Raw genomic sequence first — 17,216 nt, 5'->3', positions numbered from 1 at the left:
AAAGCTTAACTTTCCGAAGATGAAGACATGCAGGACCTCACTCCCAGGGAAGATTACAGCAAACTCACTATCAAGTGGCTCAAGGAAATCATGAAAGAGAGGGGTCTTAGTACAAAGGGCCCCTCTAAACTTAAAAAACAGGAACTCATTAACTTTATTGAGAGGTTCCAGCTAAATAAAATTAATCCTTAAATACTGACCTCAGTAACATTGGTAAAACATATTGAAACAGGATTCCAGCCCAGTGGTCAGCTCCAGGAATAATAATGAATAAGTTTCTTATGATTCCTAGCATCATGTGAAATTAATAATGTCGAAAATCAGTAATGCCTAAAGCTGAGAAGTTATAGAGTGTGAAAAAAATTAATTTACAAAGAATGCTATGTTAATTCCATTGTAAGTTCACTTGATTACACCAATTAAATGATGAAGGGACTTTAATAAACTTGGTAGTGATCTTCTCAATATAAACCCTTGGGGCCTCCACAATGTTCTCAGCTACCCTCTGATATGTTACTGGAGACAACTGTAGGAATTTTCTCATTTTAAGAAGAAATCTAAGTTTGACACCATCCCCATGTCTGTCATATATACAGTTCCAACTAGGTGGTAGCTTACATTTACTAAAATCATTTTCATCAAACAAATGGCAATTCTTTTCTTTAGCATCCCTCCCTTTCCCATAAAACAAATATTTATATACATCATGACAGAATTCTAAAGTCAGTCTCTGCTCTGGTCCTTTGAGTCTTAGGGCATCTAACAATGACACACGCATCCTGTCGACACATTCCTCAATTATCTCCTTCCCAGGCTTTGGAGATTCAAAGTAACTGCAAACAGATAATAGATAAAGGCTCAAGAAATTTTATTTGTAGGTTTTAAATATCATTGTTTATTTCAGTAGAATAGAGGTACATAGTTTTTTTTTTTTCCTTCAGGGAAACCTCTTTTTGTTCCATCTCATTTTGATAAGATAATATTCGTTGTAGTAAGCTTGTAAACACTGAAACTGTAAAACTGAAAGTTTCATGCATATAATCTTGAAGCTTAAACCACGATTAAGTGACTACAATTTATCTCGACGAAGTGGGTGAAAGGTGCTCTTCGGGCTCTTTGTACTCTCAAAAGAGCTATAGCCCTTCCACTTGACAAGATATTTGGCTCCCTTAAATGTAGTAACACTTCATAAATTGCTGATATTAAAATTGACAACAATTTTACTTTAAGGTCTGTTCTTCTTACCTCTACATCATCTCGGCTTGCAACAACACGCTCTGCCTCATAAAATCCCATGCAGTTAACTTTCGACCTTCTCTTTTTACTATTTTCTGCCTACAATAAATCAACAGTGCTCAACCTATGAAGCACATCGCAAGAAACACGTTTCCTTTTCGAACGAGCGATGAGTGCCGCCATATTGGATTTTATTTTTCTGGAGTGCAACATGATATACCGCTGACAATTGTTATCAATCAATCAATCAATCAATCAATCCTTTATTTAAACACGTGACACCTAGGAGTACAGAAGTTCTCGTTAAAACGTGTACGTGTATGTACAATTAGAAATAAAACATAATTTCTGTAAGAATACAAATAATAAGTAGATCTATTAAATAACTAAAAACAGGATCGAAGATCGTAGACAAGAGCTATCAATAAAAAGTTACAATATTAACAATATTAGCAATATTAACAATAACGATATTTACAATCACTACCACTAAGCCATGTGGGCTTTAAGAGAACGCTTGAATGAAACATTATCTTGAGATTCTCTGAGTTTAGGGGGTAGCGCATTCCAAAGTTTACTAGCTAAAAATGAAAAAGACCGATGTAAAAACTCAAGATTAAAAGGAGGTAAATCTAGCCTTGTACTGAGCCCGCGTAAACTATACGGTACATTTCTAAAATTAAAAAAATCACTTATATAAGGAGCCCCCTTACCATACAAGCACTTATATAACATAACTAACGATTGGAATTGCCTACGATTCTCCAAAGACTTAATGTCGGCCAACTTGAGGAGGAAGTCGTATGACACAGACTTCGAGAAGCCTAATATAGTTCTTAATATAAAGTAATTAGTTGTCTCTATTTTAGTAGTCTCCGCGTTACCTACTCCCAGTAAAAGGGGACTGCAGTACTCAAGATGAGGGAGAACATAGGCCTTATATAAACGAACTAACACGTCCTTTGAAATAAACTTACGTATTCTCCGCAAAGCCGAAGCCTTTGCGCATCCCTTATTCAGCTGTCGTTTTATGTGCGCTTTAAATGTTAATTTGCTATCTAGGACCACCCCAAGGATTTTGAGTGTGTCCTTTGTATGGACATTAGAATCATTAAGATGGAAATCATACTGGTATGAAGACGGGCCAATAGCGATAGCTTGAGTTTTGGCGGCATTAATCTGTAAAAAATTCATTGAGAACCATCTCGATAGAACGCTCAGATCAGAGTTAATTATATACTGCAATAATGTTGGTGAGACATCAGAGGCGTAATGAGTAGTGTCGTCAGCGTATAGCCTCAAGGACGTATTAGTAATAAAATAATTAAGATCATTAACATACAAATTAAATAAGAGTGGACCCAACAGGGACCCCTGTGGTACACCAGTTTTAAGGGTTCTCCACGAAGTATATACACCATCAAGTTTGACTCTCTGTCTCCGTCCAGTAAGGTAAGCGGTCATAATTTCCAGCGCATCATGCGTAAAACCATATGCCTTTAATTTAGCTAGGAGAAGCGGGTGACAAACAGAGTCAAAAGCTTTACTTAAGTCGATAGCCACCGCTGCAACAGCTTCTCTTCTGTCAAGACAGGTTCTCCAATCTTCAGTCAATTTCAATAAGGCCGTGCAACACGAGTGACCCTTGAGAAAGCTAGACAGATTCGGTGAGAGTCGCCAATAAAAGGCTTCATAGATTTGATCGAACAATACCTTCTCGTATAATTTCGATAAGGAAGTCAGAACAGAAACTGGACGATAGCAGGTCTTATCCGTCATACTTTCCTTCTTGAAAACAGGAACAACGTCACTGCTTTTCCAAACTATTGGCCATTGACGATTGGTAATAAAATAATAGATTAAACGGGTAACCGGCTCGGCAATAACAGGTGAGGATAAACGAAGTAGCCTCTGAGATATTTTATCGCAACCAACAGCCTTGTGAGGGTCAAGAGTATCCAAAATTTTCCTTATGTAGCCAACATCAACTGGGACGAGGTCAAAAACATCTTCAGAAGTTTTCTCAGCAATGACTTTAACACTAGGATGATCAACAAACTCAATCATTTCCTTACTGTCACCATCACTCCTGGACACCTCGCAAAAGTAGTTGTTGAACATTTCAGCCACCATTAATGAATCGGTAATTACACGCTCATTCTCAATCAGAATTATCTTTGATTGCTTCTTTTCTTTGCTTGGCAACAAAGGTCTCAACTTATTCCAAAACTCACCATGATGTTTAGTGTTTGACGATGCCTCCATGCAGAACGCCTTGAACCCTTTTCGTTTCAGGGATGTGACCTTGTTTCTTGTGATGAAATTTTGTGGGCCGAGGCCAGGAACGTGTTCGATAATTGAGTCAGTTTGCTAGACATAACGTCTCGTAGTCACGTCGAACGTGACTACGAGACGTTATGTCTAGCAAACTGACTCAATCGACCTTGTTTCTGTGTTTCTTGAATTCCTCCCAAGAGGTTGTTGTTGGGCTCTTTGCATGTTTCTTAAACAGGCCATTCCGACCCGAGATTTCGCGTTGAATTAATGGCGTTATCCATGGCAACTGATCACCTCTGACCCGTTTTTTCTTTATTGGTGCGTGTTTGTCCAACACTTCAGTGTACAATTGAGCCCAATGGTGCCATAGATCATCAACGTCGTCATAAATGTAAGCAGAACTCCAGGGAACAGTTTTTAGGTCATTTAAAAATTTTTCTATATCAAATTGTCGCATACTTCTGTATTCAATTTCACGTGCCTTAGCCCTTGGTAATTTATTCTTTCGCACTGCATAGATAAGATCGTGATCACTGAGACCCATATGCAAATTACCACAAGTTGGGGTATGCATATCGTTCCGGATGGCTAGCGAGAATGACATCGAGTAAAGACTTTGTTTTTTCAGTCACCCTTGTCGGTTTACTAATTTGGTTTTGCAAACAGAACCTCGGGCTCGAAATGTCCACGATTTCTGGTAATGTGAATTTGAGCTGATCGATGTTTCCTCTCTTCAACCTTTCCAAGAAAGCTAATCCAATTTCTTGAAAGGAACAAAGCTCTAAAAGCCATTCAGTCGTCAAGAGATATCTTCAGGAAAGACAAATATTCACTTCCCCTTGCTTTTATAGAGGTTTATACACTCGGACGATAACTCTGCACTCCGCAAAGGTACTATTAATTTTCGATAGCATCTCAGTCTAGATGAGCCACCCCATTTCTAGGTAATTTTCATCGATCTGTGATATAGTTAATGTACAATTTTCATGCTTTGCTTAATGTTATCGTAGTAAGTACGTTTTCGGAAAGTCAATCAACTTTTAGGCTACACCCAATTAAGTTAGTGAATTTTTTCTCCATAATTAAGATCTTACGGTTTTACAGCCTTTTCGGGCGCCTTTTATTTGCAAAATGTAATTGCTGATAAATACAGTTGTAAAAAAACCTGGGGAAAGAGCGAATCCTAAAACTCGATCATCAAAAAGCCGAATTTTAGCGATAAATGGCGAGCATTTGTTACGAGATGCCATTGGGAATTATCTTATTTCACCGCATGAGGATTCGGACCTCGAACCATCCAGCCAATTTCATCGTCAAATCATCGACCGACTAGCCTATAGACAAATTGGTTTTATCGTCTGAATTGATAATATCGCAAAGAGCTTCTAAAGCTAACGTTTCGAGCGTTTTAGCTCTTCAACAGAGCGAATGTAAAGAGCTTTTATAGCTAATGTTTCGATGATAGGCTGCATCTCTAGATGAGCCACGCCATTTCCTAATACTTTCCATCGATCAGTGATATATTTGTAAGCATTGCTAAATGTTATCATTGTTAATACGTTTTCGGAATATATCAACCTTTAGGCTGCGCAAAAGAAGTCTATTGTTTTTACACAATTTAGGTCTCGTTCATGGTCTAACAGTCTTTTTAGGCGGCGTAATTGATGATAAATACTATTGGGAAAGATCAATCCTGGCGATGAAGATCCAAACCTCAAACCTTCCAACCGATTTCGTCGTCGGATCACCGACCAACTAAGCCACAGACAAATTGGTTTTATCAACTGATATGCATTTTATCAACTTATGTAAATTGGCCACCGTAAGAAGTGACGTTTCGAGCGTAAGCACTTAGTCAAAGCGACAACCTTAACTACTGGCAGCTAGCGCTAATTAATTCATAGGCCATGTAAAAATGTGACATGAATCCTACATGCTGCTACAGTCTATATCTTTTGCGTCGAAAGTGTCTCATGAGGTATGGTAAAATGAGACTGATCGTATATACATTTCAGTGGCATCCTGGTGTATCATGAGAGACCTGTTTATATTGCGAATGTGGGCTGATGTTTCGTCGCTTTCAGGCTTTCCAAGAAAGCCAATCCAATTTCTTTATAGGAACAAAGCCTCATGGTCAATTAACTGTCAAGAAAAAGGTGAAAACGACAAGAAATTTCCATTTTCTTAACCCTTTCTGTCCAGAAATAAGCTTTTATAATTCTTAAGTATGATTCTCGATCACACAGTTTGAATCAGGTTGAGTTTGTAAGACAGCATTTATAACAAATGACTAAGAAGTGTGAGCAAACAACTCTGCTGGAAAGAAAACATGGCAAAGAAGCCTTTTAAATCCAAGGCCTGAAAGAGGAGTTGCTGCTGGTAATTTATGTGTTCTTCTTGATATCTGCGTTCACCAGAAAGCACTGAACTTCTTACATCGTTGCCTAGAGCCAGCAGTAGGGCATTCACAGTCTTCTCTGCTGAAGTTCAATAAAGAAACCTTCTAAATCTTAAGATCTGATTCCAAATTCTCCCTTCAAGATTCTAATATTGAGTGGTAGTTGTAACAGTGAAGATTCATCTAAAACGTTCACACACTGATCCACTCTTGGAAAATTATTCACTCTTGGAAAAACTATTCCTTGTATAGTGATCTGTAAAATAATATATTGTAAGGGGAAGTGGCATGTCAATCTCATTTGAAGTCGAAAGGTTGCCGCAGAACCAATCATTTACCCATATTTTCGGACTGATAAAACTTTATTTCGAAACACAGCCTTTTTTTGTCAGGCTTAGTTCACTGTGGTTGATTAGATTTATAGGAATTGTTTCCTTTAACAGAGAAACGAGAACTCTTGGAAAAATGAACCAAACTTCTGGGACCCAGGCTTTCCCTTATCAGCAACCTGTTGGCCAGGTCCCTCCAGGTCAATTCCAGCCCTTGTTTGTCCAGGCCCAGGCCTCTCCTGGACAGTATGTTCAACAACCGGTTGGACAGGTTGGACAACCTCAGGTACAACCGGTTCAGCCAGCAGCAGCGCCAGCCGTGCCAAAGACTACTGCTTACTGGCAAAGTGCCTTGATTGCAGAGAGAGTGGTTGAGTTTGTGAGTAGTTGTTCTTCAGTCCACAAATGGTTTTCACAATAAACTACCAATTTTTTATAAGAAAGATCGCTTCTTGAGCCTGCTCCTCTGAAGCATAATCGAAACAGTTCTGGGAACAATTTTTAAATTTAACACTTCAGGCTTAGTAACTGTCAGGTACTGCAACAAACCTACGCTTTAACTTGTTGTTATAACACTTCTAATACAGTTTAATTTTTTTGTTGCAGCTTTTCCTGTCAGCTGCCTGGATATCGATTGTTAGATATACCAATGGATATGAAATTACTAACGGAAGAGTGAATTTTTTTAAGGGAATCACAGTGTTCTGCTGGATCGAGTCCATTGTGTTTCAAATTGGGTTTGTTTTTGGCTTCAACCACATCAAGTGCCTCTTTTCGCAACCGTCACTCTTGACAACTATCGTAAGTTTTGAATATGACAGCGATCTTCGCAGTAATGCGCACGGTTATCGTAAGTTCATCGTTGGTGAAAATAAATTTAACTTTTGAGATCATTTAACATACTCGCATGGCTGAGAAAGAGAGTCGCAAAAATCAGCAGGAAGCATTGATACTCCTCTAAAATAAAATGACACCCTCCTTGTATTTCATCAGACTTTCCTCAAGAGTTTGTATGCAAGACCATGAATAGGAATGGAGGGTGAAGTAGAAATCTCATTTTTCAGCCTAGGTTTTGCCCAAATCTAATTTCGCAGACAATTTTTTGTCCAAATCTTGCTCCAATTACATTTTTTGTACATGCTTCACCTGGAACTCAGATCAAATTTATATTTTCATTAAAAAACAAATCAAATGCCCGTTCGTCGTGTAACTACTACAGACCCAGCTCTGTACATGCGCATGAACTAAAGATGATTCAAAATGGCGGATTGCTATGAGAGGGTAGAGAAATTTGACAGAATTACTGAAAGGAGCCACATCACACTTTGTGTGCGTCTTGAAAATTTATCATAAATGTTTTTGTGTTCATCATTCGCAGTTCATTTTGATGTTCTTCAACTTTGAGAAATCTTGTTCCTTGTAGGTTTATCGTCGGGACTTGCGTACCCTGACAAGGGATTATTCAACAGTTTGAACCAAACTGCCCCATCGAAATTCCCCTCCCTTCCTCCAAAAATATTTATAGGATTACAATTGTAATGACATTGAAAATGATGACAATGACTATGACTATGATTATGACGATGACGATTATTATCATGATGACGATGACAATGATGACGATGACGTCAACGGTGACGATGACAATGATGACGACGATAACGATGACTGTGAAGTGATGACGATGATGAGGAGGATGAAAATGATGATAATAATAGAAATGACAAAGTTCTGTCATTTGTCCTGTGATATAGTTCAAGTACTTCTGAAACTATTAGGTTCAGTTTTTCTGTTTTTCTCTACAGTGCTTCATTGTGCATATCGTTCTAACCATCTTACTGGTGGCTTGTACAGTAACCCTCGTGTTTCATGCGCATGAAGTGTCCAAGATGTACGACTTCTTGCCTCTGCTTATAAGGACCAACCTTGATGAACTCTACTTGGCTCTGGTAATCTGAAAATGGCAGCCTATCTTTAAGGCCTTAATATGTGTCATAGGAAATGGAGTATACGACTATGTCATAGGGCTCTTTTATCATTACAGAGATAATAAGCGTATGAAGAGAGTGCCTAGTCGTGCAAATTACTCATTGGTGGTAGAATGTTTTGAATGCTTAAAGCCAAATTACCTACTTATAAAATAGAAACAGCCGGCTTATAAGGGCACAGAGGGTTTCCCTTCGAGGAGTAAAAAATGTGGAATTTTCTTAAACCTCATTTCTTTTCCTAAACCTCAACCTGAATTTAAGATTTTCTTCCTTTCTTGACAGATTTTTGGTTTCCTGGCCTGCTTTTCGTTCTTTGAAACCGTTCGATTGTTCTTCAAAATGATCGTTACTCAGAGAGGAGAGGAAGCCCCTGACAACAGTGCACAAACGGCTCAGGAGCTTGGTACCCAGCCTTCCACCATACAACCCAAAACTGAGATTTGAACAAGGAAAGGAAACCTTTATCTAGCTTACAAGATATACCAGTGTGTTGTAAGTTAAACCTAGCTACCGTTAGAAATATCTGGCTACGATTCGGTTAAAATGACGTAATATCTTACTCTATTTAGCTATTTTCCTTTTTTTGCAACGTTAGCTTCGGTGTTTTTGTAGTTTACACCATGTGACACGTCATGACGGGATCGTGTGCTTTAAGTTAGAAAAACCGAACCATTTCTCCCGTCATATATTTTAGTTAGTTTTTTGTACTAAACCGCAACTAACCAGTATACTCATTTGCAACTTACTGACCTATGTATGTACCCAGTCACTTTATGTGAACCGAAAAAAATAAAGTTTGTTCATGGTCAGAGTGCTTCTGACCTAAACTGCAACACCGTTGTTTTGGTGTTTGATTTAGGAAGGGGAATATTAGTCTTCTATTTAGAAAAAGAGTTCTAACGAGAGATTTTCGAGTCAGATGTTTCTGTTGCAATTCGCGTTTGGCTTCGACTTGATCTGCTGCAAATGCATGGGACCAATCTCTTAAAAAAAAAAAGTCATTTAAGTTGTTCGCTGGGGAATCCACTAGTGAACATGGGACACGGCTATTTCTGGGGACAGGAATCCTAATTAACTTCAACTTCGGAGAACATGTAAGGAAATTCGAGTAAACTGGGGAAATAAAGAAAGGTAGGAGAATATGAACTTAGATCTGGTATACTTTCTAAAGCCTCCCACTGTGATAACGCTAGCCTCCTCCAGTCTATCGTTGGATTTTTGAACCAAAAGTATTGTGATCCACTTAGGTATAAAGAACATTCTGAGATTCAAAAACATACTAAAGTCGACATCATTTTTCTTGTCTTTTCATCCCCCAGCGATTACACCCCAATACTTTGTCTGTCTTTCATAAAATCAACCCCGCAATATGGGCTGTTTCCGAAAAAAAAAAAAAAAAAAAAAAAAAAAACTTATACTGAGCTAAATCAGTAAACCGCCTCCCGGTTAGCTCAATGGATAGAGCGCTGGACTGTTGTGCGGGAGGTCGAGGGTTCGAGCCCCGGCCGGACCAACACTCAAGGTCTTAAAATAATTGAGAAGAATATGCTACCTTTCTATAACATCAAGAAATGGTTAGATATTCTAGTCTTCTCGGATAGGGACGAATAAATGGAGGTCCCGTCTCCTACAGGGTTAGGGGTAGGAGACGTTAATTTCCCACGCACGAGATTACTGTGTGATGGATGTCCTCCCCTGGGGTGGGATGGGCGGGTTAGGATTGATTGTAAAGCGCTGTTGATCTGTCATTGTAAATAGCGCTCTATAAGTGATAAATTGTAAATTGTAATTGTAATCACTGTAAAACATACCTTACAGTGTCAATATTAACTTTATTTTCGTTGTCAGCATCACACTCTGTTTTAAAAGATATTTTAAAACATCTAAAACTTACGAGACACCTGCCACAAACGCACAATTAGCACACACTTCCACTTAGTCTTTCTAGACCTTGATGTCTCGTTACTTCAAACACTTTCAAACTGGCAGAGTACTTAACATTTCAAGAAAAATCCTGGCAAACTCATAAACAATTCTGTTTGCTCTATCAGTCACCCATGCTCTAGGCAGACAAAAAAAATATTTTCTATTATGTAAAATATATGCTACTGAAATTTCTGTTTAAGTATACATACATACATACATAACCTTTATTAACGTGTCTAGTCGTTCTAGTGCCCGTAGGCACTAATTGGGGACATCCTAAAACTACATTACATCATTAACACAAATTAATAAATACTCTAAAACTAATATACTAATTAATGGCACTAATTAGGGACATCCTAAAACTACATTACATCATTAAAAAAAAAATAAATAAATATTTTAAAACATTAAAAAAAGCCGAAAATCCACACCACTCAAGTAAAGCGTTCAGTGGTACCACAAGGCGAAGTTTTACATTTCCTCTTTAACATTTACAGCTAAGCCCTAAGATATGCCCACATTCAGTTAACCAAAACAAAAGCGGCATTCCCTCCCACATCCTTCCAGAAATGATGTTATATCCTTCTTACATATCATAGTCCTAAAGAATGCCAAACTATAACCTTTAAATACTCACTTGATAGTTTACAGCATCGCACCACAATTGTAAAATATAATACATAACAATATATGCCTGTATATTTATAAGATATTAGTAAAATCTTATCCTAATCTAATCCTTTATATTAGAAGTACAGCTATTCCAAAATAAGTAAAACATTACGCCTCTTCTCATGCTACTATTCTGTTGTTGAAGATAAAATCAATCAATATAATGTTTAAGTTTTGGTTCTCTCATTGTGGCTAGAACTACAAACTCTGCTCCAATTAAAGCACAAATCCAAAAATAAACTTTTTAAAAATTAATGTTGGGGTGGGGGGGGGGGGGGGGTTTGAAAGAAATTTACCATTGTCAACTTCCCAAACATCCATAATATTGGATACTTCATTTTCCACAGGAGAGAAACCAAGGCCTGACTACCTTTGCTTTGGGGGAACTTAACCCAGGCTGACCAAGTAGTCCACCATATTTGCATTCAGTGTATAAAATAGAGCATTTAGTCATATTCAGACCCAATAGTTATGCTTAGTTCCTCACCAACAATGTCTGTCTGATGAAACCACTTGTTTGTGTCCAAAACAACTACAATCCAGAATAAATTCACCAAAGTTATAATCAAAATCAATTCAACTAACAGAGTTGAAATACGGATAAAAAACATAGTGTATTTTGTAATTAATGTAAAAAGTAACATCAACTTTTTGTAAACAAATATTAATCCATACTCCCAAACAAAAGTGTATGTTAAACACGAATGTACCCTTATGCCACTCCACTGGAAGATTTTCTCTTTTTTTTTGTCTTTCAACCTTTTAACTCTTAGAAGTGACTAAAATGTAACTTCTCCCTATATTATCCATACATTATCCATTCTTGATTGAATGCCAAACTCTCATAACTGATTTACAAGGAGATGTTAAGCATCTTAAGGGGAGAATCAACAATCAGATCTTTGGAGTTTAAGGGTTAAAAAGTGTTTATTGTACAACAATTAATGAGGTTTTTTTTTGGGGAGGGAGAGGAGGTAAATAACCATACTAATAGTGGTTTTCTTTATCAAAAGTAACAAAAGAAACATATAAGTTGACATACTTATTTCTCCTGAGTTGACTGTCACCTGAAGCTTTGGATCACAAACATGGGCACATTCTGGAGGAGGCTCCAAAGTCCACTTTTTGGTTCCCTTAATTTGAGCTTGCCAGGAAGGGTTTCCTACATTGTCAATCTATAGATTGAAATAATTGCCCAAAAACAATAAGCTATTTCCCTTTAATATACCATGAAAATTTAAAACTGTTTGATGGATCATAACTTCACCCATCCACACACAGATAACATATGTTCCATTTAGTAATCTTGATGAAAGATAAGCAGAAGTAAAAATATTTTTTTCATTATTAATTAATAATTATAACATTACACCTTGAAAAGGAAGAACACCTACATGCAAATGTGCACCATAACCTGGGCAGCCCATAAACAACCAATCAGTCTTGCTTGATTCTGAAGTATCAGGCAGAAAATATGGCATTTTGTAATGCTTACGAAGTTCATTAGCTGCTGAAGAGTCACAGTTAGACCTGCATGATTGCAAAACAAAACAGTATCTTTGAAAAAGAGAAGACAATATAAAACTGAAAGGAAAACTTCCACTTAATGTTCATATCATCTATGATGCTATTTTGGAAGAGTGAAAAATACGTTTTTGTCTCCCACGCAGAATGGGTCTTGTCAACTCACTTCAAGCTAAAAGTAGTTTTAAATACTGAAGATAATCTCAAGGTTGAAAAAAATAAATTGTAAAAGAGTAAACATTATATCTAAGAGCAGCTTCATCATTAACAGAATAAGGTTTTTTATCACAATAAAAGTCATCATTTTTCATTGCAAAAGCTGTAACTTTAGAGATGCACTGTACTTTCTGGTTGGTACTAGCTGAGCTCACAGAGCATAGCCCCATAATATTATACAAAATGGTAGAAGTAATCCATCACGCTGAAAAAATTTGGACTTTTGACCATAGAGGTGTCCATACAAGGTGCTACTTTTAGCATGCCCAGTAAACTGTACTACAGGCACATCAATGCCACAACTTGGAAAAAGTGAAGAACAGCTCCCCCAAAAACTGTCGGCCGATTGTTGATCAACAGTTGGCTGACTGTCATTTACCGCCTTTTACGAAAATCTTGGCCATTTGTGGGCCAACCGTTGGAAGCATGTCCGTAATTTGTTGGCCAAGTGTCAGTTGAGAACCCCTGTTCAATACCTGAAAAGCCTCAGCTTGCATGGAAGAACACTGCATATCGATGCGAAATGAAACTTTTTCACTTGAGTCCGCCATTTTGTTTAGGTTTTTTTGGGACCAATCTCGTCACAATCTCCTATGTTTAGGTCTTTTAGATACCAAAACCCTCACAATCCCATCACATCATCCTCGCTGTCAAGAAGCAAAAAATTTGTTTACAGCGGCTTCTTGCAGCTTTTTTTTCTTTACTAAACGTAAGCAGCTTTTATTGTCTCTGACAAGTGACTAAGTAGAAAAATAATACACTAACTGAAAATGTTACCCAAAAATAAACTCAAACAAAGATAATTGAAAGTCCACATATTATGCCCCAAAAGAAACCACAATGCATTATAGGGTGATTTCATAGATAAACTTACCCGGGACATACGATGATGCAATTTTAGCTCAATTTGTGGGACATCATGCGACTAATTCTACAAGAATGGTAAGGGTCAAGTAACTGCAATGTCTTTACACTTGTCAAATTTTTAAGTGTCAATTTGCTGTTGGTCAACTGTCAGTCAACTGTTGGTATACTGTTGGTATACTGCCAGCCGACAGTCGGCTGACAGACTTTTAAGGGAGCTGTTCTTCCCTTTTACCCACAACTTTGTGCAGTAGTTCAGTGTTCAGTGCACTAGGCTTTGAGTCAGACAACCCGGCTTCTAGTCCTGGCCGGGGTAAGGCATTGTGTCCTTGAGAGATGTGGGAAAAAAAATGCATGCGCTGCTTTTAGGCTTGGCTAAATCTATATATAATTTCTCCTTTTCATTTTCTTATTCATCAGTGTTTAATTAAAAGTGCTCAGCCATTATAGGACAGAGATGTTATCTTTGACCTAAACAAGCATCAGTTCAATGAAAATTTAAATAACATCCTTTTTAAAACATGCATGTATATTCTACACCTTATATAATATAATACAGAAATAAAGTACCAAACTTTTCTTTTCTTTTTGCAACAGAATGAACAGACAAGCAATAGCTTGTTTAACTCACAGGTGAATTTTCTTGACCCCAATCTCATTTCCATAATAGCATGGCTTTTAAGTGCTCTGCTTAGCAATATACAAAAACATGTAAAGGAACAATTCTCAAACAGACATTTTTTGAGTTATTTATAAAATGAAAATCATTCCCCATCTGTCATATTATATCCAATAATAAAGTTTCCTAAGGTTGCAAAACTATATGTCCATTGTGCCAGCTCAAATATACTCTAAAACTAGGGTTAAAGTTGATGTAGATCTGGCAAAGATCACTTTGATTCATTGAAAAAGAATTTGAAAGTGCTACAACTGTATGGGGCTACATAAATTTTAGTAAGCTCAAGGCAAAACAGAAACAGACTTGTGTGAATCTCATTTCATTCAAACCACCAGAGGTAATATCACGTCTTGAATTGATGAATCATGCGTTGCTGTCAATTTGTTTTCATCGCTCTCCTTCATGCTTTAGAGAATTCTGAGCAACCCTTTACTTCCTTTAGACATTCAAAATTTGAGCACATTCATTGAACGGCTCATTAAAGCTATTTGTTAGGCAACCTTTTTGTACTGTTTGCAACACATAAAATTCCTTAGTCTGTTAATCTGTTGTGATGATAAAGTTTGTGAAGAGTATTGGCCATTTGCCTCTATATAATAATACTGAAAAAACAAAATACATAAAAATATTCAAGCATACAATCCCTACGGGAAATTTCTGAACATATTAATTTTTAAGTTCTGCTTTTGGAATTACTTTTTAGCGAAATAATTCCTACCACAGGATTATGAATTGACAATTGAAACTACGATCGGTAAATAATGAATAAGGAATTCAGGCCACAGCTATCTGCTATCAATTCAAGGTTGAGCCGTTGACTGGCTACTTTCAGATTTTGGTCAAACTTCCTTACAGATTGTAAATATTCAAACGAAACTTATCGGTAAACAAAGAGTAATATACAAGTCATACGCTTAATAATTGAGCAAAATACTTCAATAAATGGGTCCTAAATGGGATTACAGAGCACTAAGACTTTTACAGTCTAGCTTGGCAAATTCTCTAGCCACTTTTTCAAAAATTTCAGACTCACACACAAATGAATTGTTGACTCTATCCAGAGGTTGACCTTTTCACACTAATTAACTAAAACATGTTCAAGATTTTCATGATTTTTTAACAAGCAGTTAACAAAATGCTGAACGCTAATTTCAAAACTAAGACTTCCGTTTTCAATCAAATAAATCTCTCATATAACATGAAATAACACTTCATGAGAATGAGGAGAAAACAGAAAAAAGGCTCTCTTACCACCCGATGTACCACGGTTTCCCCTTCATATCTGCATCTTCTTTAGACATATTGAAAACTTCTTGGAGAGACTTAAAATTCGTCTTGTAGGGGAAGAATTGACACTTCTCATCTTCTGACAACAACACTGGGCTTTCAGGACCGTAAATTGACTTGAAATAATCGAAACTAAAATGCCGAGAAGCAGTCCAATCCTTTGTTCCATCTGTGATGACCACCGGTCTCGAGGTGTAAGCATACTTTCGAACGAATTCATCTCTTGAAAGCAACGAAACTCTATCGACTTGATGCACGTCTTCGCAAATGGTACAGTTTACAGGCGGACGAAACATGTCCAAAATTATTTCAGGGTACGGAATGACACAAAAGTCTTTCTCGATGTCAAAATCCAACACATATTCAGCAACTTTCCAAAGAGATTGATTTGAAAGCATGCCTTGTTGATAAAGTATTAATCCGCATCCTGTCAATATTCCCACCAAACCGAAAACAAAGCTGGTAAAAACAAGACGGGTTGATCGTCTCTTACGGAGACTTTTCACAGAGGTTAATTTCGTCAGCTGTGAATCTTTAATTCCTAGTTCTTTCGCCCTCTTTCGCAGTGCTCCGAAGGATTCTGTGACTTTTTGTAGATCGTTCTCCATCTCAGTCGCCACACTTCTGTCATAGGTGACAATTGGAAGTAACCAAGGGTAGGAAGAGGGTAGGGCTTATAAACATGCAACCGCTGACATTTTGGGTAAATATTAGACCATGGAAACGGAAGTGCGAGTGAATTATTTGCGGAACAGAGAGTAGTACTTTTAGCTCACACTCGACAATTTCAAGGTTTCTGATATTTTGTTTCATCGATAGTTCAACTACTAAAAGCCGACACAGCTGGACGCGTGTACTCTTTGTTCTGAACAAAAAGAAGTCTCTATTAAATCAATTCATCCGTGGAGCCTAAGCCCGAGATGGTATAGACGAACTGTTTACCGATTTTCCTTTTCACGGTTAGAGTTTGCCAAGCAACTCATACAACCAGAAAGCTCTCGAAACTAGGGAATTATGTGCTTTTGCAAGTAACAAAATTTTTGATTTGTCTGTATTTTTGCCTGGATATCTTTTGTTTTTGTTTCTTTTTGATACTGAGTATGCGGGCATTTTTTTTTTGTTGTTGTTGCTTCGATGTAAATCTAAGACCATATATAGCTCCTTAGCATCGAAAGAAAAAAACATGATGAAAATATCAGCCTCTTGATAATTTCCTTGTGTTACGTAGCACGATCTGTATCAAGAGCGAACTTACAGTTTGCTCATCCTTCTGTATCTTTAATACATACTTTTGTGCGTGTCACCACCAGTAAGTTAAAGAGGCTTATTTCCTTTTATCTTCCTTTCAGAATCTTCGCAGAAAAGTTCAAGAAATGTTCAGTCGCGATCGGCAACCGACCGATCGGAGCTCTTAGGACCATTATCGTTTAGTCGTTGCCATAAATATTGGTCATTTAGTTAATTCTATTGAGCTAATATTGATCGTGACGTGAACTACATCTTTTGAAGTACTCAACCCTTTTCACTCCCAGATCTCATAAGTAATTCTCCTTACTGTCTGCCATAAAATTCTCCTGATGGTGGCTGGGAGAATGTGGTCTTGTATCAACTAAGAAAAACCCAGTTGTTATATTTCTTTATTCTTATGACGTGTCTGCTTAATATTGTATTCATTTTGTGAGGAGAAAAATCTGTCTTGGTCACCCATGGGACTTACAGGGTTGATAGCGGTTTGTGTCATATTCATTTGATATCTTTATCAGTCAGAGTATTCTGGGTTTATATTTCACTAAAACTGGATGATCAACTTGGATACT

The 17,216-nt window shown here is 37.3% G+C and overlaps 2 protein-coding genes across 5 annotated transcripts; one reads left to right on the top strand and one right to left on the bottom strand.

Moving 5' to 3' along the window:
- The first annotated feature begins 2,586 nt into the window (after positions 1–2,586).
- Positions 2,587–9,061, top strand: LOC111342630 (uncharacterized). Of its 4 annotated transcripts, none has more exons than XM_088754037.1 (5): positions 2,587–2,688; positions 6,355–6,619; positions 6,847–7,041; positions 8,046–8,189; positions 8,511–9,061. In XM_088754037.1, exons 2-5 carry the CDS (start codon positions 6,377–6,379, stop codon positions 8,670–8,672), a joined length of 744 nt encoding a protein of 247 aa, XP_088610163.1. In that variant the 5' UTR covers positions 2,587–2,688; positions 6,355–6,376; the 3' UTR covers positions 8,673–9,061. The 4 variants fall into 4 exon arrangements, with proteins under 4 accessions (XP_088610163.1, XP_088610162.1, XP_088610164.1 ...); XM_088754036.1 differs by lacking the exon at positions 2,587–2,688 and adding an exon at positions 4,155–4,404; XM_088754038.1 differs by lacking the exon at positions 2,587–2,688 and adding an exon at positions 4,191–4,210.
- A 979-nt stretch (positions 9,062–10,040) lies between these two features.
- LOC111343083 (bifunctional arginine demethylase and lysyl-hydroxylase PSR) lies at positions 10,041–16,065 on the bottom strand. Its single transcript, XM_022950224.2, has 4 exons — positions 15,364–16,065; positions 12,224–12,359; positions 11,872–12,004; positions 10,041–11,361 (listed from the first exon to the last, which is right to left on the bottom strand). Exons 1-4 carry the CDS (start codon positions 16,005–16,007, stop codon positions 11,276–11,278), a joined length of 999 nt encoding a protein of 332 aa, XP_022805959.1. The 5' UTR covers positions 16,008–16,065; the 3' UTR covers positions 10,041–11,275.
- Positions 16,066–17,216: the final 1,151 nt, after the last annotated feature.

This window comes from Stylophora pistillata, chromosome 3, assembly GCF_964205215.1.
Source record: "Stylophora pistillata chromosome 3, jaStyPist1.2, whole genome shotgun sequence".
In the NCBI taxonomy this organism is placed as follows: Eukaryota; Metazoa; Cnidaria; class Anthozoa; order Scleractinia; family Pocilloporidae; genus Stylophora; species Stylophora pistillata.
This window is presented reverse-complemented; position numbering and strand designations above follow the sequence as displayed.